This window comes from Gorilla gorilla, chromosome 4 (assembly GCF_029281585.2).
Source record: "Gorilla gorilla gorilla isolate KB3781 chromosome 4, NHGRI_mGorGor1-v2.1_pri, whole genome shotgun sequence".
NCBI lineage: Eukaryota > Metazoa > Chordata > Mammalia > Primates > Hominidae > Gorilla > Gorilla gorilla.
This window is the reverse complement of record NC_073228.2, coordinates 17,077,208-17,100,512: the sequence shown is the minus strand read 5'-3', so window position 1 is coordinate 17,100,512 and position 23,305 is coordinate 17,077,208. Positions and strand designations below refer to the sequence as shown.

General features: G+C 52.7%; 1 protein-coding gene across 1 annotated transcript; it reads right to left on the bottom strand.

Moving 5' to 3' along the window:
- Positions 1 to 428: 428 nt before the first annotated feature.
- Positions 429 to 22,318, bottom strand: FADS6 (fatty acid desaturase 6). Its single transcript, XM_019026193.4, has 7 exons — positions 22,289 to 22,318; positions 19,042 to 19,411; positions 18,185 to 18,351; positions 8,197 to 8,377; positions 6,717 to 6,904; positions 5,069 to 5,248; positions 429 to 4,135 (listed from the first exon to the last, which is right to left on the bottom strand). Exons 1-7 carry the CDS (start codon positions 22,316 to 22,318, stop codon positions 3,986 to 3,988), a joined length of 1,266 nt encoding a protein of 421 aa, XP_018881738.4. The 3' UTR covers positions 429 to 3,985.
- Between the last annotated feature and the right edge of the window lie 987 nt (positions 22,319 to 23,305).

Sequence of the window (23,305 nt, the reverse complement as noted above, 5' to 3'; positions counted from 1 at the left end):
CAAGAATGGCTTTTACTGTTTTTGTTTTTTTGGAGGTTTTGGGGTTTTTGTTTTTGATTTTGATTTTGTGTTTTGAGACAGGGTCCTGCTCTGTCACCCAGGCTGGAGTGCAGTGGTGCCATCTCGGCTCACTGCAACCTCTGCTTCCTGGCTTGGCTTAAGCGAGCCTCAGGCCTCAGCCTCCGGAGTAGCTGGGACCACAGGTGCCTGCCACCACGCCCGGTTCATTTTTGCATTTTTTGTGGAGATGGGGTTTTGCCATGTCACCCAGGCTGGTCTCGAACTCCTGAACTCAAAGCGATCCTCCCACCTCGGCCTTCCAAAGTGCCAGGATTACAGGAGTGAGCCACCGCACCCAGCTTGTTTTTACATTTTTAATGGTAAAAAATAACATTTTGTGACACGTAAAAATTACATGAAATTCAGACTTCGGTTTGAATAAAACTTTATTGGAAGACATCCATGCTTACTTCTTTACATATTGTCTATGGCTATATTTGTGCTTTGATGGCACAATTGAGTAGTTGTAACAGAGATCATATGGTTCGCAAAGCCCCAGATATTTACTGTCTGGTCCTTTACAGAGTTTGACCACCCCTGCACTACACTATAAGCTCCATGAGGATGGGGACCCAGTCTCAGCTCTTATATCCCCAGGGCTTCACACACTGGCTAGCACATAATGGAAGTTCATACAATCGAAAAAGCTCTGTAGGGCTCCCCATCTAGAGGCAGTATATCTGGTGGTGGAGGATGGATTCTAGAGTCAGACAACATTGGGTCTGAATCCCTCTTCCTCCACTTACTAGCTATATGACATTGAGAAATTTAATCTCTCCAGGACTTTTTTTCACTGTCTGTAACATTTGGGGGAAATATGAATAGTGGCAATTTGTTGTAGACATTAAAATCAGATGATGAGGTCAAGACAACTTCCATAAATGCTAGATAAACATTAGCTATTATTATCATCATCCATATGTATTATGACCTCCCATATGTCTCTATAGATTAGATCTTAGGTCTCTGCAGAGATCTGAATATACTTCATTCACTCCTGTCATCTCCCTCACCTCTCAGGCCTCAGAAATTCCCAGCCCACATCCTAAGTGAAACAGAAAATGGAGCCTCAAAGCAATCGAGTGACTTGTTCCCATGATACCCATGATACAGCCAGATCTGGCACCAGTGCCTTCAGCTGCTGCCCATACCCCAGTCAGGTCCAGATTAATAACAATGAGTCATTGGTTATGTATTTGGATGGTTTTAATCATGAGCCAGGACTGTGCAACTGGGGCCTTTTCTGCCACTGCATTTCTCAAATGGAGAATTAGCAGTTTGATTAATTACACCCCTAGACCTCAAGGCCATTTCTAAGCTGCTAATGCATTTCCAAGGAGCAGCAATAACATATAGCAAAGCAGTGGCTGGGGAGCTGCCAAGCCTGCCTCGTGCCAAGAGGGCTGCCTGGATCCAAAACTCCACTCTTATCAATCAGCCTTCTAGCAAGAAACAGATGGCACACTCAAAAGGCGTGATTGAGGACAGTTTAATGAAGGAGTTTGTATACAGAGGTGTGAGCAGGGTGAAGGGAATGGAGAAGCACCCCAGGCTAGCAACAGCTGGAAACCACTACCACCGCAAGCCTGGAGGGAGCTGTTTCAGAACTAGCGAGAGTCTGTAGCTATGGAAAAGGGTATCTAAAGGAACTGCGGTCTTTGGTAAAGGAAGGTGTGGTGGAGATGAATGGGGAGTGCACATAAAAGAACCAGTGGCCTCTGTGCAGCTGCCTGAGGCCACACCACAGAGGGGCTCTCCAACGGAACAAGGCTCAGGGAATGCCTGTGCCTGTAGCCACACCCCTCTGCCCATCCCCCAGGCTCCCATTTGCTGGCAGTTTGTCTCCCTATCAGCAGGGTCAGGAGGCCTTTCACCCTATCCAAGGCCTTCACTGAAAAACAAGGCAATTACACGCTCATAGAATGACTTGCATGTTCTCAACTGGGTCAACTCGGCAATGTCTGGAGACATTTTTGATTGTCACAACTTGAGCTCCCAGCATCTAGTAGGTACAAGCCAGTGACGCTGCTAAACATCCAACAATGCACAGGACAGCCCCCAACACAGAACTGGCCAGATAAAATGTCAGTAGTGACTGGGCATGGTGGCTCACACCTGTAATCCTAGCACTTTGGGAGGCCAAGGTGGGTGGATTGCCTGGGCTCAGGAGTTCGAGACCAGCTTGGGCAACATGGTGAAACTCCGTCTCTACTAAAATACAAAAAATTAGCCAGGCATGGTGGCAGGCGCCTGTAGTCCCAGCTACTCGGGAGGCTGAAGCAGGAGAATCGCTTGAACCTGGGAGGCAGAAGTTGCAGTGAGCTGAGATCATGCCACTGCACTCCAGCCTGGGCGACAGAGCGAGACTCCATCTCCATAAAAAAAAAAAGTCAATAGTGCCAAGGTGAGAGACCCTGTTTTCAACTAATGGGTCTGGCCTCCTTCTCTGTCTCTCCCTCAGCCTCCAGCTGGGCACTTTCTAGCACCCTCCCAGTCCAGCCCCCAGCTGGGGTAGCTCCCAGCCCGGGCAGCTCCCAGCCCTCTCTCAATACTACCCACTGTAGGCTGAATCTCGGTGGTGTCCCCCAGCACCTTGGCCTCTTCCTCTGCCTGGCATTGGTAGTTTCCTTATATTCCCACCTCACTCCCAGGCTGCAGACCATCCTTCCACAGCCCTGCCCAGCCCTGACTTCAGGCTCTTCTATCTGCACCCCACCCTCCTCCCATTCCTCTCTGAGGTCATCCGTCCTCCAGACCCTGTTCCCAGTACCCCCTCCAGCCCCAGCCCCCTCCTACAAATTCTTCTCTCTCCCAGTGGATGATCCCCAGGTTCACTTCTAAACATCACAGAACAAACTGTTTGAACTAGCCAAGGTCACATTCAAAGCTATTTATTCTTTTTTTTTTTTTTTTTTGAACGGGAGTCTTATTCTTTTTTTTTTTTTTTTTGAGATGGAGTCTCGCTCTGTCACCCAGGCTGGAATGCAATGGTGCAATCTTGGCTCACTGCAACCTCCACCTCCCGGGTTCAAGTGATTCTTCTGCCTCAGCCTCCCAAGTAGCTGGGACTACAAGTGTATGCCACCACATCCAGCTAATTTTTTGTATTTTTAGTAGAGACAGGGTTTCACCATGTTGGCCAGGGTGGTCTCGAGCTCCTGACCTCGTGATCCACCCGCCTTGGCCTCCCAAAGTGCTGGGATTACAGGCATGAGCCACCGCCCCTGGCTGGCTATTTATACTGTTTCCCCAACTCTGTCCCTGGGGAACCTTCTCCCCTCACTTCCCCTGGAGTTCCCTCCCGACAAAACACACTCACTTTTATCTTGCTGATACTGCGGCCTGGGGAACTGCTGAGCCAGTGTCTTGCACAGGTTCCTTTGGCTGAGGATCGAGGAAGGCCTGCCAAAAGCAAGCTCACCCTGAGGTCCCCAGGGAGAGGGCACCTTGGTGGGCAGAGCCTGAAGGAAGCAATAGCCAAGGCCGTGTGGGGCTCTCCCAATGCCAGGGAGGTTCCAGCCGAGGGAGCTGACCCTGCTCTCTCTGTGCCCCCTGCTATCTCCCAGGTGGCCCCTGCACAGGATCCCTCTTCACCCTGTCACCTCCCTTTAACCCTACCAAGGCTCGGATGGAGCAGGGGGAAGGACCCAGCTCTTTAGTCCTGAGATGAAGTTGCTGAGGTCCAGACTGACCAGAATGCACAGCCACCATTACCGCTTCCCCCAGACACCCCTCAAAACCCAGAAAAGCACGCAAGGCAGGTGGCCCCCAGACCCCAGGCCTGAGCTCCCCTGCCCCCTTGCCTGGCCGGTGCCTCCACTTTCCAGGTCCACCACCAGCCACTGAGCCACACCCCCTGGACCAGCAGCAGCAGGAGGGCCAGGGCCAGGCCAGGGAGGGGCAGGGTGGCTGCACTGGCCCGGCCTCATTGCAGCCCCACAAGCTCAGTGATGGGTGGGGCCTGCACCATGAATTCCTCATAGTGACGGAGAAACAGCTGGAAGCGAGCCAGGTATGAGTCCTCGTTGTACGGTAGCTGCTTCTCACGGAGGAACTGGGACACCACGGGCTTCACCTGGTGGAAGATGGGCAGGAGAGGGCCTATGAGCAGGGGCTGTGGGCAGGCCCATCATCCCGTCAGGGGAGGGAGGGACGTCATCTTCCCACCCCCAGTTCCTATCGGCCTTGTTCCAAGATTCTCCGGAGGAGCAGAAGGGCTTAAGTCAGAGAATTCTTGTCCCTAACCCTGCAGAAGAAAGGAGTGGCTTCTCTCCGACATCCAAGGATCCTGACTGCATGACAGCCCCCCTTGGCACAGGGGGATAAAAACCAGAGCTCCCTTTTACCAAGCACCTACCATGTGCCAAACATTTCAGATATATTTCTCCATTTCATCCTCAAAGCCTGTCAACAGAAGCCCTTCTACTCCCATTTTACAGAAGAGAAAGCTGAGGCCTAGAGGCATTCAGTTCACTTGTCCAGAGTCGCCCTGCTAGTAAGAAACCTGGGTATCTCCGATCTAAAACCCATGCTGCTGTGGATACACTGGGCTGCCCTTCCTGGGTGACCTCTGACCAGGCCAGTTGGGGGACTTGGAGTTCAGGCGAACCCTGAAGGTTCCTCCCTCCCCTCACCACCTTTTTTTTTTTTTTTTTTTTTTTGAGACAGGGTCTTACTCTGTCACCCAGGCTGGAGTGCAGTGGCACAATTATGGTTCATTGCAGCCTCAACCTCTGCAGACTCAGGTGGTCCTCACCTCAGCTTCCAAGCAGCTGGGACCACAAGTGTGTGCCACCACACCCCGCTAATTTTTGAATTTTTTGTAGAGATGGGGTTTCACCATGTTGCCCAGGCTGCTCTCAAACTCCTGGGCTCAAGCAATCTGCCCACCTCAGCCTCCGAAAGTGCCAGGATTATAGTGTGAGCAACCCCGCCAGGCCGAAGAATCTTCCTTTCCATCCTCTAACAGTCCCTTTATTCCAGCGCCCCCAGCCCAGCCCTCGACTACCTTGAGGCACATGTTATCAGAGAGCCTGGGGAATAGATGGTGTTCCACATGGCAGCTGATGATCGAGTGGCCGAACGCCCAGTCCAGCATGGGCAGCCGGGCCAGGTTAAGCACCCCCAGGCTCATCATGTGAATCCGACGGGGCTTGTTGTCCCAGGAGAACATGGGCAGTCCGATGTGCTGTGACAGACACGTGGGTCACGCCGGGCAGCCTGGACCTCCCCACCCCACTCCAGGTGCCCTGGGACCTCATGCTACCCAGAGGGTTCTTGTGTCACCCACCTCCCATGTGGGGGGACCTGGTAGAGGGGCTCCTGGCCCAGCTCCGATGACGACCCTGTCTGTTTTCTGCACTGAGTCTCATCCATCTCTGGGCCTCCCTCCCCATCTGAACAGTGAGGGGCTTAGCCTGCACACCTCTCAGGTCCCATGGTTCCCTAATGCTCTCAACTGCCTACCACTCAGTCTCATCACACCGTGCCCTTGCCTCATTCTGGAGAGACCCTTCCTGCTCTGTTCACCAGTCAAGATCCTACTCATCATTCAAGGTCAAGTTTAATAGGCAGTGTCAAGTGCTTCCTCTGCCAGGTGCTCAGGAACTCAGAGGTGACCAGGAGCTTCGGTGGGTTCAGGACAGGACTCAATTATGGGATTAAGTAATTAAGTAGTTAACAGCAGTTGTGGTAAGTGCTGGACAAGGAAGTACAGGAAGCTCTACTCTGAGGCCTTCCCTGGGCAGGGAGCAGGGAGACGTCCCTGTGGAAATGACGCTGGAGCTGAATGCTGAGCCCTGACCTCCCGTGAGGAATTCCGTCTCCAGTTCCTCCATCTTTCTCGGGGCAGGCACTAGGGGCCTTTATCTCCTACTGCTTGGCATCCGCGCACGGAGGGAGGCATGCTGACTATGTTGAGGAGAAGCTCACTTCATTATTATTATTATTATTTCTTTTTTTTTAGCTGGAGTCTCACTGTGTCCCCCAGGCTGGAGTTCAGTGGCGCAATCTTGGCTCACTGCAACCTCTGCCTCCCAGATTCAAGCGATTCTCCCGCTTCAGCCTCCCGGGTAGCTGGGATTACTGGTGCTCGCCACTATGCCCAGCTAATTTTTGTGTTTTTAATAGAGACAGGGTTTTACCATGTTGGCCAGGCTCCTGACCTCAGGTGATCCACCCACCTCAGTCTCCCAAAGTGTTGGGATTACAGGAGTGAACCACCGCACCCAGCTGAGAAGCCTGCTTCTTACCTGAAACCAAAACTCGAATGATCCTCGGAGCAGGGGGTGGTGGGGAGGGGACCACTTACCACAACTGCTGTTAATTACTTAATCCCATAATTGTGTCCTGTCCTGCACCAACCCAAAGCTCCTGTTCACCCCTGATTTCCTAGACCTAGCATAGTGCCTGGCAGAGGAAGCACTTGACACTACCTGTGAAACTTGACCATGAATGATGAGTAGGATCTTGACTGCTGAGAGGGCAGGCAGGGTCTCTCCAGGACGGGGCGAGGGTACAGTGTGATGAAGCGAGAGGGAGGATGCCTCATCCTTCAGGTGGCCCCTCTCTCCTCAACCTAGAGTCCAGCCTGTGATCGGGGCCCCTGGAGAATGCTCCCCTTAGCTGCCCAGCGCCCCAGGTTGGGGTGGCCTCACCTGGAAGATGTTGACGTGGAGGTAGGGGTGGGCCAACAGGGATCTGGTGAGGAACATGCAGCCCAGGGCTGAGCTGGGGTTCTTGAAGCCTGACATGTTCAGGAGCAGCCAGTAGTGAGAATAAAGGCCCAGAGAAATCAGGGCCAGCGTCCGCAGGGCTGTCCCGAGCTCCACCTTCCTCAGCCGCTCTGCCATAGAGGGAGGGGACAGGCAAGGCTCAGATCCATCAGGAGCGGCTCTCTGCTGGCTCAAGCGTGCTAAGGCAGTGGCGGGGGCCAGGCGTGTTCAATTCATACCCACAACAGCCCTGAAAAGCAGGGCACCCCATTGTGTGGATGAAGAAACAGAGGCCAGGCTCGGTGGCTCAAGCCTATAAACCCAGCACTTTGGGAGGCCATGGCAAGCAGATCGCTTGAGCCTGGGAGTTCGAGACCAGCCTGGGAAACATGGTGAAACCCCATCTCTATCAAAAATACACAAAATTTGCTGGGCGTCGTGGCGCACACCTGTGGTCCCAGCTACTCAGGAGGAGCCTGGCCTCCCAAGCTCGGGTGATCCTCCCACTTCAGCCCCCTGAGTAGTTGGGACTACAGATGTGTGCCACCTGCAGTAAGCTGAGATTGTGCCACTGCACTCTCCAGCCTGGGCAACAGAGCAAGACTCTGAAAAAAAAAAAAAAGAGAGAAAAGAAAAGAAAAAGAAACAAAGAAAGAAACAGAAACATTAAGCAATCTGACCAAGGTCAAGATTTCAAATCCCAATCTGACCTGGGATTTGAACCCAGGTCTAGCTGCCCCATCACCCCTGCCTCCCTCCACCATATGACATAGCTCTCCTGTTATCAAAGCTGATAACACGAAGTATTATTTGTGCAAGGCATCTGCAAAGCATTTTTTTTTTTTTTTGAGACAGAGGCTCCTCTGTAGCCCAAGCTGGAGTGCGATGGTGAGATCTCAGCTCACTGCAACCTCCGCCTCCTGGGTTCAAGTGATTCTCCTGCCTCAGCCTGCCAGGTAGCTGGGACTGCAGGTGCCCACCACCACGCCCAGCTAATTTTTTGTATTTTAGTGGAGATGGGGTTTCACCATGTTGCCCAGGGTGGTCTCAAACTCCTAAGCTCAGGCAATCCACCTGCCTCGGCCTCCCAAAGTACTAGGATTACAGGCGTCAGCCACCACACGTAGACCCTGCAAAACATTTTTATACTTAGGACCTCATTTTCTTTCACACCATACTTGAGGAGGCGGTACAGGACCCGAGGCTCAGACAAGTTAAGTTATCTGCCCATAGTCCCCAGCTAGTAAGCGGCAGAGCCAGACTCAGCTCCAGGTCTGAGGCTCTTTCTACCCTGCCATGCTGTCTCAGCACGTATCTATCGGGCCTTCCTCTATAAGCAGCCTCCATGAAGCCAGGCAGGGGAGGAGAGCAGGGGAACTAGGTCCATGCAGGGCACTGCGGACCGGGCTCTCATGGCACTCACCGACAGCCACCAGTGGAGTGGCGATGGGGAGGAGGAAAGGAGCAAGGAACATGTAGACATAGCGGTTGAGGCAAGGCAGCCTCCACGTGCTGGAGTCCCCCAGGCCCACCACATTGGTGTAGGCATGGTGCATCTTGACGTGCCCATGCGTGGCATGCTCTGCAGTGAAGGCTGTGCACACCTAGAGGAGGGAACCAGAAATGACACTGGGGTCCGTGTCAGGCACAGTTGAGCAATGCAGGACCTTTCAGAGCCCGGAGAACACCCCCACCTCCTCAAACCCTGCATGTCCAGGGCTGTCCTGCCTTACAGCCCCAGCTAATCAGCTTTGACCATCAACTCTCGGGTATCTATGACCACGGAGTGGCAGCCAGTCAATACAATCGTGTCCGTTTGACGAAGCTGCAAAGCATTTGGGGCTGGGAGGCTGGACCCCTGGAGTGCCAATCTGCCAGTGACTGCCCAGGCAATGAGTCTCAGAGGCTGTCGTGATTGGAGGCACTGCAGGTGATGACCCCGGCATCCAATGCAATGATTTTGTGTGTGTTTCTCTTAGAAGCATCTGCTCCTTAATAACACTGAGCACTCTCAGCCCGGAGCAGCAGCCAGGAGGGGCTGCAGGAGTGGTCTGAGAGAGCAGGGACACCATCCCCTGATCAGTCCACAAGGTGGGGGCGGTGCCCTGGTGGGGGCCAAGAGCTTCTCCCTAGAGGTGACTCTTCTGCAGTATGGATCCCCAGTGGGATTCTCGGAAGCCGCTCTGAGCAGCAGCACGTGCACTCTGACTCCTAGGAGAGTAGTCAGTCTGGAATGCAAAAGCCACGCTAAGGTGTTTCTTAAGCAGATACATGCAAATGGTATGCAGATGTAAGCCTCTTCCAATATTTTATCTAGGACAGAAAATGTGGCTAATTTTATTGAAGATGCTGCCTGTTTCTGGAACGACGTGAAAAGTTTCCCAATACCAGTCACTGCAAGCCAGGAAAGGCCAGCGGAACACCCCCACAGAGGGCTCACTGCACCAGGCTCAGCACCCTTCACTCGCACACTTCCTGAGGGCGGTGGAGGATGACCACATGCTGCTGAGTTAGTTGGAAAATGGACGGTGCTGCTGAAAAAGATTATTTATTTTATTTTTATTCTGTTTTGAGATGGAGTCTCGCTCTGTTGCCCAGGCTTGAGTGCAGTGGTGAACCTCCGCCTCCTGGGTTCTCGGTTCATTGCAACCTCCGCCTCCTGGGTTCTCCTGCCCCAGCCTCCCGAGTAGCTGGGATTACAGATGCCCACCACCATGCCTGGCTAATTTTTGTATTTTTAGTAGAGACAGGGTTTCACCATGTTGGCCAGGCTAATCTCGAACTCCTGGCTTCATGTGATCCACCCATCTCGGCCTCCCAAAGTGCTGGGAACACAGGTGTGAGCCACTGCGCCCAGCCCCATTTGTTCTTTCACGCAGTTGTTTGTTCACATAAGCATTGTCGGACCCCCAGTGGTGCCCAGCACCATGCTAGGCCTGTGGGGTTCCCAGGGCCTTGTCCCTGGGAAAGGAAGAGAATGCCATCAGCGCCATTTGATGGGCTCATTGCCGACTGTACGGGACCCACTCCCATCAGGATAAGGTGCTCTCGAGGACTATTCTTGCTGTGGCCCTCACCAGGGTCCCTCTCTCATCCCAAAGGTGTCTAAAACATGGCTGCATTCACACAGATCCTGCCCCAGAGCCAGCCCGAAGAGTTCCCTGAGGACTTGCACCTGGAGACTTGTACGCTCCCTGAGCAAGACTGACAGGTGTAGCAAATGAAAATACAGGATGCCCTCTTAATTCTGAATTTCAGATAAACAAAAAATACGTGGAATATTTGGGATATACTTATACAAAAATATTGGTTGTCTGAAATTCAAATTTATCAATGTGTGTTAGGCCATTCTTGCATTGCTAAAGAAATACCTGAGGCTGGGTAGTTTGTAAAGAATAGAGGTTTCACGGGCTCAGCGTTCTGCAGGCTGCACAGGAAGCTTGGTAGGGAGGCCTCAGGACGCTTGCAATCATGGCAGATCACAGTCGTGACAATCGTGGCAGAAGTCCACAGAGAAGGGGAACAGGGAGCAAGCAGTGACATGATGAAAGCAGGAGCAGCGAGACGGGGATAGGGGTGCCACACACTTTTCAATGACCAGATCCTTTTCTTTTCTTTTTTTTTTCCAAGTCTTGCTCTGTTGCCCAGGCTGGAGTGCAATGGTGCGATCTCGGCTCACTGCAACCTCCACCTCCCGGGTTCAAGCGATTCTCCTGCCTCAGCCTCCCGAGTAGCTGGGATTATAGTCACACGCCACCACACCCAGCTAACTTTATATATTTTTAGTAGAGACGGAGTTTCGCCACGTTGGCCAGACTGGTCTCGAACTCCTGAACTCAAGTTATCCACCCGCCTCGGCCTCCCAAAATGCTGGGAATACAGTGTGAGCCACTGCGCCCAGCCTAAATGACCAGATCTTTTGAGAACTCACCGTCACTCTCACCAAGACAACACCAAGGGGATGCTGCCAAACCATTCATGAGAAACCCCTCCATGATCCAGTCACCTCCCACCAGGCCCCACCTCCTCCTCACTGTGCAGTAGCAGCAGCAGCTGGCCACTGGGGTTACTGCCTTTGTTGGCAAACTTGGGTTTATCTGCCTGTAGACAAGTCTCTCTCACACCAACAGAACTACCAGTACTTCCAAAACCAACTCACCTGATCTGCAACTCAAAGGCATTTTTTTAAGAAAACCACCAAAAAAAAAAATAAATAAATAAATATTACATTTCATCCTGAGATTTAGGTGGGACACACATCAAAATCATATCACTGGACTTTTTGTATTTTACCTAGAAAACCTACTACTGAGTCCATGGAGCCCCAGAGGCCCCCAGCATTCTGAAGCCAGATGTGAAGGGGCTGCTCATGCTGTGGGAGCCAGCAAGAGTCTGGAGAGAGGAACGGAAGCTACGCAGATCCAGCCCGGAAGCCCTCCTGCCAGACCAACGCTGCCCCTGTGACGATCCTCAATCCCTCTTTCTCATCCTGGTCATTCCTGCTGCCCGCCACTCCTGCACCTCTTCCTTCTCCCCACAGATACCACCCAGACAACCACCACCTACACCCTCCTCCTTGAACCCCATCCCTGCCCGTCTGTCCTTACCATCTCTCAGCCTGCCCATGCCAACACCTTCGTCCCATCTCCTGCCTTGTCTGCCTCAAATCCAGTAGAGTGACACAGTTAAAACCCAAAACTGCATCATAATTTCATAATTATGGTCTTAATCCTGTAGTGTACTGTTTGTTTAAAAACTAAAAGAGGGGCCAGGTGTGGTAGCTTATGCCTGTAATCCCAGCACTTTAGGTGGCCAAGGCGGGCAGATCACTTGAGGTCAAGAGTTCAAGACCAGCCAGGCGCAGTGGCTCACGCCTATAATCTCAGCACTTTGGGAGGCCGAGGCGGGCGGATCACGAGATCAGGAGATCGAGACCATCCTGGCTAACACAGTGACACCCCGTTTCTACTAAAAATACAAACAATTAGCTGGGCGTGGTGGAGGGCGCCTGTAGTCTCAGCTACTTGGGAGGCTGAGGCAGGAGAATGTCATGAACCTGGGAGGTGGAGCTTGCAGTGAGCGGAGATCCCGCCACTGCACTCCAGTCTGGGCAACAGAGCGAGACTCTGTCTCAAAAAAAAAAAAAAAAAAAAAAAAGAGTTCAAGACCAGCCTGGCCAACATGGGGAAACCCCTACTAAAAATACAAAAATTAGCAGAGCGTGGTGGTGCATGCCTGTACTCCCAGCTACTTGGGAGGCTGAGGTAAGAGAATCACTGGAACCCACGAGGTGGAGGCTGCAGTGAGCCGAGATTATGCCACTGCACTCCAGCCTGGGCAATACAGTGAAACCCTGTCTAAAAAAAAAAAAAAAAAAACTAAAAGAGGAAAATATTAGAGGAGAACGTAGAAGAAGAGAGTGATAACCTCCAGCCATCATCTTCCAGGAGGAAATGGGACATCTGCAGAAAAGGGTAGGACAAAGACCTCTCCCGATGCTTTTTGAATTCTGAATCATGTAAACACATTACCTATTCGAAAAATAAGTTAGTTTTGAAAACTACCAACTTAGACTACCACCTTTGGCCACAAGACAAAGTTCCAGGTCCTCTGCCTGCCATACGCCCCCTTTCCCCTCTCCAGGGTCCCCATTGGATTCTGGTGACCCCTGATTCCTCAGGGTCCCTCACGCACTGTGCTGCTTCCCACAGCCTTTGTCCATACATTTGTTCTGTCTGAAGCCACCTTCCTGCTCCTTAGTTTGGCCAACTCTGTACTGATAGCATCTCCCCTGGAAACCTTCCCTGGAGTTTCTCAGCCCTGCATGATTCACATTTGGGACTCAGGCACTTTTTGTGTCAGGGACTGTCCTGTGCACTGTAGGACATTTAGCAATGTCCCTGGCCTCTACACACTAGATGCCAGTAGCATGCACACGCTCACACACCCCAGTCTTTTTTTTTTTTTTTTTTTTTTGAGACAGACTTTTACTCTGTTGCCCAGGCTGGAGTATGGAGTATATGGAGTATAGTGATAAAATCTTGGCTCACAGAAGGCTTGAACTCCCAGGCTCAAGCAATCCTCCTGCCTCAGCATCCAGCCGCCCAAGTAGCTTGGACTACAGGTGCACACCACCACATCCAGCTAATTTTAGTTTTGTTTTGTAGAGACAGGCTCTTGCTGCGTTGCCCAGGCTGGTCTCAAACTCCTGGGCTCAAGCGATCCTCCTGCCTTGGCCTCCCAAGGTGGTGGGAACCACTGAGCCTGGCCCACACCCCCATCTTGATAGCCAAAAATATCTCCAGACACTGTCCAATGTCCCTGCCCTGCTCTTCCCACCCTGAGCTCTCAGAGCTTTCACTCCACCCTGGTCAATGCCCTCATCACATTCTGCCTGCCCCAGTCACCTACCAGCTGGCGTGGCACTGCACAAGTGGCTTAAACTCCCAGATCAGTGTTTCCTCATCTACAAAGTGAGGGTAACAGTAGCTTAACCCTCATAGGGAGGTGTGACTCTGAAATGAGGTAATTTACAAAAAGGATGCAGGAAGCAGCCAGTAAGCCTTAGCTAGTGTGATCAGGATTTATTATTATTATTATTTTTATTTTTAAGATGGAGTCTTGCTCTCTCACCAGGCTGGAGTGCAGTGGCACAATCTCAGCTCACCACAACCTCCGCCTCCCGGGTTCAAGCAATTCCCCTGCCTCAGCCTCCTGAGTAGCTTGGACTACAGGCACGTGCCACCACGCCCGGCTACCTTTTTTCGTATTTTAGTACAGACGGGGTTTCACCATGTTGGCCAGGATGGTCTCTATCTCCTGACCTTGTGATCCACCCTCCTCGGCCTCCCAAAGTGCTGGGATTACAGGCGTGAGCCACTGCGCCCGGCCAGGGTTTTTTATTATTTTGATGTCATTTGTATGTGTCTTTTTTGCACTTGACTCTGAGTCCCTGGGGAACTGGAACGGGGTCTTATTCACAGTTATGTCCCCAGCATCTACTGGAGCATGGTGTAGGTGGAGCTGAGACACCACACACACACACACACACACGCAGAGTACCAATGTCCGTTTCCTTGGTTTTGATATTGAATGACACTTAGATAAATGTAACTATTGAGTGAAACTGGATGAAGGCTACACCAGACCTCTCTGTCCTATTTGTGCAAGGCCTGTGAATCTATAATTATTTTAAAAATAAAAAAACTTTTACAAAAGTATATTTTGTACGGCAAATCTGAGTTTTCTCTCCAAATAAATACTAAAAATTAAAAAAATAAGAAGTCGTAGTTGAACTTAGGCAACAGCTCTCGAGGTTTGCGTGGGAACAGGCAGAGAGAAGGTTGGAGAGACGGCCTGGAGGGTAATGGTCACACTGAACGCCTGTGAGGAGAGAACGTTCCAGGATCACGACTTAGGCGGGGGTTCCTGGCCCTTTTTCCACCCCCACAAGAGCCCTGAAGGAAGCCGATGACATTCTCCTACAAGGTGCCCCTCCCCCAGGGCAGAGCTCCGGTCCAGCAGCTGTGGCTCCAAGCCTGCAGCACAAAGCCGACTTCACATGGAGGATTTGAAGCGGAGACACTGGAGCTTCGGAACTGGCAGGGCCTGTTCCCTCCCACTCAGGGGAGCATCTTGGCTTGTGAGTGACATGCAGGAGAGTCCTTTCAGGAGTTAATCTTTCCCAAGCTTCGGGGCTTAAATTAGGGAGGTCTGCCCACCCCACACTGCCCCCAACCTTCCCGTGGCCATCTGAGCATGGTACAGTGCCCTTCATTGGCAGTCCCTGAGAATACGCCTGGCAGTCCCCATGGTGACCCAGGACAGGGCTGGGCAGGTACTCTCACTGGGTAAGACCAAGGTTATCAGTGGCAGGAGAGAAGGTCAGGGTTAGGCTACCAGGAGGGATAGAACTTTCCTATGTGGAACACAAATGGGTCTTCGGAGGTTGGATAGTTTAGGAGAGAAACAACAGCCTGGAGTGGAAGCCTCCCCCTCCAACCTGTCTGCCCCTCCCCCAGATCCAATGGCCCAGCTTGGAGCTGGTAAACCCTGAGACAATCCCAGCAAAAGCTGGGCACCTGGGACCGCCAATGATACTCAGTTAATGCCTGAGGCTGCAGCATTTGCCAAACACCAACAGGAGCCCAGGGCCTATGGCTGCATTATTCTGCAATGAAGATGTCTCCTGAGCGTCAAGGTTTGGGAAAAGCACAGATATCCCACAAGGAAGGATCCTAAGAGAGAAGGCACCAAGACATGGGAGGAGAGTCAGAAATCCAGGAAGGGTCTCGGGGCATCCTCTGAGGTCCTAGGCATCAAGAACGTGTCCTCTGCGCCCTGCAGAGGCCCAGATGACACAGCACCCAACGCCCCAACATATACACAGCCCTGTTGAGCTTTGCAAACTTGCAGTTAAAAAAACAACAAAAACAAAACAAACAAACAAACCAAAAAAAAAAAAGGCCGGGTACAGTGGCTCACGCCTATAATCCCAGCACTTTGGGAGGCCGAGATGGGTGGCTCACCTGAGCTCAGGAGTTCAAGACCAGCCTGGCCAACATGGTGAAACCCTGTCTCTACAAAAATACAAAAAAAAAAAATTAGCTGGACATGGTGGCGGGTGCCTATAATCCCAGCTACTAGGGAGGCTGAGGCGGGAGAATCACTTGAACCCTGGAGGTGGAGGTTGCAGTGAGCCGAGACTGCATCATTGCACTGAAGCCTGGGCAACAGAGCGAGACTCAGTCTCAAAAAAAAAAAAAAAAAAAAAAAAAAGACAAAGCAAACAACTGCTAACCCTTTCCTTGCAGCTGACCACATTAACTCCAGAGAAAGAAAGTGAAGATCATACTGGTGGAGGGTGTCAGGACCAGGCCCTCCGTTAAGGTCTGCACTGTTTCATTTTATCCACATGCTGGCCTCATGAGGGAGGTCGTGTTATTTCTCCTGTTTATTAGGTGAGGAAAGTGACACTTAGATGTTGAATTAAGTAACTTGCTCAAGGTCAGGGCAGCCAGTGGGGCTGGGAGTTCAACCATGGCTTCAACGGCTGGTCTTGAACTCCTGACTTCAAGTGATCCTTCCACCTCGGCCTCCCAAAGTGCTGGGATTACAGGCGTGAGCCCCACTGTCCTCGCCGCCACCCTGTGTGGCAGACAAGACCAGCACCCTCCTCCAGCAGTGCACTTGCCTCACCAATGTCAGCCAGACTAGGGAGACTGGTCTGCCCCTTCCCCCACACTTGGAACTGGACCCTCCCCAGAGGGTAGCTGGAGGGCACCTGTGGGATGAAAAACTCAAGACGCATCCCACGTAGGTCAGTCGGAGGCTTGAGTAATAAACTACTCGGGCCCTGTTCCTCAGCCCACTGCAGTCCACCAGGCAGGTGTCACGACATGAAGCGGGAGCCAAGCCTTTCCTCCCCAGCTTCGAGGGGGCTTGCAGGCCTGAACCTGGTTCCCTAGACAACTGCAGGGTCATCATCAGCAAATATTGATGGAAGAATATTGCCAAGAGCTCAAGTCTGTGCCAGGAGCTGAAGAGTCAAAGAGGCAAAGATGAAGCCACTGGGCTTACGGGAACAAGACAGCATTCACAAGCAGAATGCAGCACTGAGGCTATCTGAGTATCTCAAGCGTGCTGGGTTTCCAGTGGAGCGCTCCAGTAGAGAAGCCCAGGAAGACTTCTCAGAGGAGGCGTCCTTGGCCTCCTGCATTCATTTGGCACACATGATAGCTATTGTGTGGGTGTAACACTTTGGTGGGTATCAGATTCACCTGTGGAACTTGGTAAAAACACAGTGGCCCGAGTCCTCTTCTCCAGCAAGCCTAGGCCTCCAGATCATTCTGCTACACACCGAAGTTTGAGAACCACTAGGTTACCTCTGTGCAATAAATCCCTTACAGCCAAGCAGTCCCAAAGTCTCAGTACCTGTTCCTCATCCTCAGCTGCCTCTAGGCTCCTGGTACTCAGTACAGCTTTTTCTTTTTCTTTTTCTTTTTTTTTTTTTTTTTTTGAGACAGAGTCTTGATCTGTCTCAGCCTCCTGAGTAGCTGGGATTACAGGTGCGTGCCACCATGCCCAGCTAATTTTTGTATTTTTAGTAGAGATCAGGTTTCACCATGTTGGTCATGCTGGTCTCAAACTCCTGACCTCAGGCGATCCACCTGCCTCGGCCTCCCAAAGTGCTGGGATTACAGGTGTGAGCCACCGCGCCCAGCCTCAGTACAGCTTTTTAAAAAAATCCAAACATAGCTCATTCTGCCCCTGTGACCCAGCATTATGACACAGTCCATGTCACCAGCACAGCCCAATGTCTCCCTTGCCTGTCTGTGGATTACAAACTTGGCGGGCAGCTGACCCAGACTCCAGAGCCTGGCCCGTGTCTTAGAGTCTGGCCGGGACCAATGCTCAGGGCTCCGTGGGAAAGGAATTGTCTTGAAATTGACCCTGAGGATCAGAAGCCTGTCAGTTCCTCTTGTCTTCAGCACTTTGATGTGTGTGCTGGTGAGAGGGGCAGGGGAGGGGAAGAAGCAGGGGATAGTGCTAGGTGAGAAATGCTTCATCCACTCAGCTGAGTGGATAGTGATGATATATGTGTGCGTAGACAGTTATATAAAGTTATATAACTTTATAAAAACTTAATAATTGAGTTAATTGATCACAACGACCAGTCCTTCCAGAAAAGAACTGTTTCTGGTCCCAGCTTTCCTATTTATTCATAAGGTGTGGCCATTCATTTATTCAGGGGAACCATCACCTGGGTGGCCAGGCGACGGTCCCCCTGGAAAGGAGGAGGGAGCAAGTTCAGCAGAGGAACTGGGGAGGCCTGGAGACCAGTCAAGAGAGAAAGACAAGCCGGTCGAAACTTTTGCCTTCCTGGGCTTGCCAGAAGGTAAGAAGGCCAAGGTCGAACTGGGAAGGGGTGGAAGAAGGGAGGGCAAGGGTCAGGTGAGGTAGGTACTTCCTGGAGCTGACCCCGGGGAGCAGGGGGCTTCTCAGGAAGGCTAGGCCATGGCCAGGCATCAGAGGAGCATCATCCGGAGTGAGGACGCTGCCCCTTGTGGACACTGGGCCCCTCCTCCCCCTCCCTTTCTGTCTGTGGGTCACATTTTAAACCCTGACTGCAAAATCTGGAGTCCCCACTGGTTGTAACTGTGGGCCAAGACAGTGGCATACTCGTCCTACAATTCTCTACCCATGGGGTGCAAAGACCCGCTCAAGGGCTTGGAGAAGTCCTCAGACACGCTGTAGTGCATACTGCACCAGTGGACCGGCATACCATCAGCTGCGGCGGCCTGGCCCCGTGGGCACAGGCACAGCTGGACACACCCGCATGCTCGAACAGAAGAATGAGGCTGCCACACGGGTCCCAGCAGCTGCCCCCTTCCTCCTTCTCCCAGGCTCACCTCCACAAAGAAAAGCAGCCAGATCTTGCTCCAGCGTTTGGACTCGGTGAGGGCCCCATGAGTGGCCAGGTGGCTGCCCTTGACAGTGAGTGTGTAGTGGCACACACCCAAGATGGTGATGCCGGATGCAAAGACCAGGGCATTCTCCCAGCGCAGGCACAGGAACCCTGCGTGGAGAGGAGGAAGGAGACGGGTCTTTCTCTAGCTCTGGGTGATCTGGGCCCAAATACCTCACCCCTTACCCTGGGAGCCCAGGCTAAAGTGGGCTAGGCTCTGGGGGCTGCCACTGGCCGGAGTGAGGCAGGTCCCGCTGTGGCCTGAGGGGAACCAGGACTGCCCCTCCAGCGGTCCTGACTCTCCCGTGCCTGGTCCTGACTCTCCCGTGCGTGGTCCTGGGCCCCCAGCCAAAGCAATGTTGGGGCCTCAGGTACCATGGGTGTTCCAGACCAGGAAGGGTCCAGGGGAAACTCCCACCCCCTCCCCACTCACCTGGGTCCCCAAAGAACACCGTCTCCCTTCCCGGGGGTGGGGGGGGCACCTCATCACTCCCGGCCACTCCCCCGCTCCTCTCAACTTTCCCTTCCACCACCCTCCTGCCATCAGACCCCCTCCCTCCTCCTGCGCCCCGCTCCTAGGGGACACAGGGCAGAACACCCCAGTCCAGACTCTCAGGTTCGGGGTGTGACCCTCCATCCTTGGGTGCGGGGCCCCGACCACCTCCGCCTCCCTGCCGCCGCCAGTCCACTCCGCACGGCTGCACTCCCACCGCTGCTGTGGCAGACCCCGCGCCGCCACCTCCGCCGCACCCCGCCCCCACCCGCAGCCCGGCCGGGACGCCGGGTCCCCGCGTTCCTCACCGGCCGGCAAGGCGAGGAGGCTGAGCGCGAGGATGGCGCAGTCCACGCCGTGGCGCTCCCACCAGGAGCTCGTCCTCACCACGTCCTGCACCAGCACCTCCAGCTCCCGCAGCAGCGCCTCGCCCCCACGGGGCGCGCTCCGCGCCGGTTCCATGGGCTCCGTGAGTTCCATGGGCTCTGTGGGCTCGGGCCCGACGCGCACGGAGGACTGAAGGACTGGGGCGTGTGTCTGCGGCGCAGGCGAGGCGGGGCGGGCCGGGGCGGAGTCACGCGCCGCCTGGGGACACCCGCCCCCGGGGTCAAGGTGCGAGACACCCTGGCTCCTCTGCTGCGGGCGCTGGCGACCCAGGCCCGGCTCAGGCGCGCGACCCTAGCAGGCGGCATCAGAACCGCCGCGGAGGGAGGAGCCAGGCCGATGCGCTGGGAGTGGCTAGGCGGGGAGGCGACCCTGCGGTGAGACCCAGCCCCAGGCAGTAGGGACGGAGGCGTCAGGGGCACGGAGACCCCAGTGGAGACGCCCCCCATCCCCGCCCCGCCCCGCCCCGCCCCGAGGGCCTTCCCTGACCCCCGACCTCAAATAACTCCCTGAGTTCCCTCGGTGCCTCAGGTCTGTCCGAGCATTCTCTTCCCTCGACCCTGACTATTCGTAGTGGCACTGAGCAGCTCCCCTCGCACGTGACACACATGACACATGCTGTCGTCTGTCTCTGCCAACAGACGGGACCCTCAGTGCCGTAGAGACGTCCTCGTTTTGCCCAAGCTCTGTCTTCAGTACCTAGGGCAATGCTTGGCACAGAAACATCTGGGAATTCCTAGGGCAGAAAGTTCAAGGACTCCCCACTCCCCCTCCCCGTGGGTCAAGGAGTGAGAGGTCCCCTCTGAGTATGGCTTCAGCAGAGGTGACCCAGGGGAGCTGGCTCTTCAGCCCAATAATGTTTTGGGTGAGACGGGTAGCTACAGGGAAAATACATCCAGAGGTCATCATTCTGGGTGGGCAGGCAGACCAGCCGGGTCCCGCTGCCATTCCACTCCCTCAAGAGCGCCCAGGCCTGAACCCAGGGCCAGGGCCTCAGCCAAGCCCTCTGAGATGTGGGAGCCACGCCTGTCACATCCCCTTCCCATCAGCCCAGGCCCCCACCCCGCACTGCTGGAGATGGCCTTGGTCCTCAGGGGATAAGCCTCTGTCCTCTACAAACTCCTCTTCCCTGCTTCTGAATACCCTTTCTCTTTTCTTTTTTGTTTTACTTACTCCCAGTTTCATGACTTAAGGGATCTGGTATGGTGAGGACAGTGGCATCTTTAGCAGGAGACCCCTAGGAAAGAGAAGTTGGTGGGGGGGTAAGGGAGAGACAGTCAGGGATCCTAATGACATTGATTCCTTTTCACTCCTTCCTGGTGTTTTCCTTCAGGAATTCTTTTTTTTCTCTCTTTGTTTAGAAACAGGGTCTCGCTCTATCACTCAGGCTGGAGTGCAGTGGCACAATCACAGCTCACTGCAGCCTCGATTTCCTGGGCTCAAGTGATCCTCCCCCTCAGCCTCCTGAGTAGCTTGGGACTACAGGCACACACGGGGACCACTAAGCCTGGCTAATCATGAATTCGTATGAGCTTATTCCTTTAATTCTTTATCAAAGAATAAGATTTATTTACCAGCTCACTATTCTAAGGGACTGACAATTTAATAAACCAATTCTCACCAAGTGCACGTGCACATATGCCTGCCCCGCAGGTTATCATTGACTTTCACACACTGATGAGGTTTTGTGGATTCCCCACATCCCTCAAGGATGGCATCATCTAAGGCCAGGCGCGGTGGCTCACACCTGTAATCCCAGCATTTTGGGAGGCCAAGACAGGCAGATCACTCGAGGTCAGGAGTTCGAGACCTGCCTGGCCAACATGGTGAAACCCCGGCTCTACTGAAAATACAAAAATTAGCTGGACGTGGTGGCAGGAGCCTGTAATACAAGCTATTCGGGAGACTGAGGCAGAAGACTCGCTTGAAAACAGGAGGCAGAGGTTGCAGTGAGCCAAGATCGCACCATTGCACTCCAGCTTGGGGGACAAGAGCAAAACTCCATATACAAAAAAAAAAAAAAAAATAGGATGGCATCATCTTCATTTAATCAACGGAGGCCCCAAGAGATGAACTGATCCGCCCAGCACTCCACAGTTAGTAAATGGCAGAATTAGAGCTGAATCCAGGAGCTTCTCCAAATGCAATGGTCTTCATGAGAGATTTTCTTTTTTTTTTTTTTTTTTTTTGAGACAGAGCCTCGCTCTATCACTAGGCTGGAGTGCAGTGGCGCGATCTCCACTCACTGCAACCTCCAACTCCCCGGTTCAAGTGATTCTCCTGCCTCAGCCTCCCGAGTAGCTGGGATTACAGGCATGCACCACCACACCCAGCTAGTTTTTGTATTTTTAGTAGAGACAGGGTTTCACTGTGTCAGCCAGGATGGTCTCAATATCCTGACCTCGTGATCCACCCGCCTCGGCTTCCCAAAGTGCTGAGATTACAGGCATGAGCCACCATCTTAAGAGATTCTTAAGACAGATAAGGAAGAGTCGCCCTCCTCCCTCCCTTTCCCACTCTACCGTCAAATCCCTCCCTCTCTAGCATACTACAGTTTTCGAGGAGGGGATATGTATAAGTTGTAAAAGCATACGTGATATTAATATCCCATATTTTAAGCTTATAAGGAGATGTTATCATTTTTATCATATATGCCAGGAACTTCCTGGCACCAAGAAGCTCCTCTCCAGGCCCTGGCTCCCTCCTGGATATCCAAGTGGTACTGGACAGAGGTAAATGCTGAGCGCCAGAGGAAAGAACATGTTTCAGAGGAGCTCAGAGGAGCAGGGATCCCTGTGGGGTAGGGCTGGCTGGTAGCCTCCCAGGAGAGAGGCAGACTTGATTTAGAACAGACTTAGCATGGTGGCTCACAACTATACTCCCAACACTCTGGAAGGCTGAGGTTCAAGGATCACTTGAGCCCAGGAGTTGGAGGCTGCAGTGAGCGATGATTGCATTCCAGCCTGCACGACAGAGCAAGACCTTGTCTTAAAACAACAATGACAGTAACAGCAAACAGACTACTTAAACCTCAGAGAGAAGGAAGAGAACCAAGTATTCTGGGTCCTCAAGGCGTGGGCCAGGAGTAGAGTTTGAGAGATTGGTGGGAAAGGCAAAGGAAGGCAGGAGAGAAAGGCTGGGACCAGGGGCTGGAGTGCCACAAAGGCATACCGAGAAGCTGAGGTTTGTCCTCACAGGCATGGGAGCCGTAGGAAGTTTCAGGGCAGTGGAGTGACGTGTGCGATGTTGTGTTCAGGAAGGTTTGTCTGGCACAATGGAGTAGCCACTGAAGTGAGGGGGACCGGACTGAGGGGGACCAGTTTAGAGACGTTCCAGTCCCCCAAACATAAAGGTGCTAAGGGTGCAGATGGCAGAGGGAGGGACTGTGGAAATGATGATGGGGGTAACAAAATGAGGAAGACTTGAATAGACAGTTTACCAAAGAAGATATGCAAATGGCCAAGAAGCATGTGAAAAGATGCTCCCCATCATTAGTTTTTAGGGAAATGCTAATTTGAACACCAATAAGATAACCCTGCAGACCCACTAGAATGGCCAAAATTAAATAGACAAGGAAGGCTGGGCATGGTGGCTCACGCCCGTAATCCCAGCACTTTGGGAGGCCGAGGCAAGCGGATCACCTGAGGTCAGGAGTTCAAGACCAACCTGGCCAACATGGGGAAACCCCATCTCTACTAACAATACAAAAATTAGCTGGGTGTGGTGGCATGTGCCTGTAATCCCGGCTACTCTGGAGGCTGAGGCAGGAGAATCGCTTGAACCCGGGAGGTGGAGGTTGCAGTGAGCTGAGATCGCACCACTGTACTCCAGCCTGGGTGCCAGAGTGAGACTCCGTTTCAAAAAAAAAAAAAAAGAAAAGAGTTTTATTTAAGTTGAACACATGCATATCCTAGATGTATACTCAACTGAAAAGCAAAGAAACATACACAAATATTCATAGCAGCACTACTCAAAAGATAACAACTGAGCACAATGCAATTTTCTGCCAGCAGTGGAATAAATCAATAAACGGTGATGGGGGGATTACCCCACAGCCCAAACCCAATGCCGAACAAATGGAAACCAGACACAAAACACCGATCAGATGATCCCATGAGTATAAATTTCAAAAACAGACAAAACGAATCTATGGCATTAGAAGTTAGGATGGCTTTAACTGATTAGGGA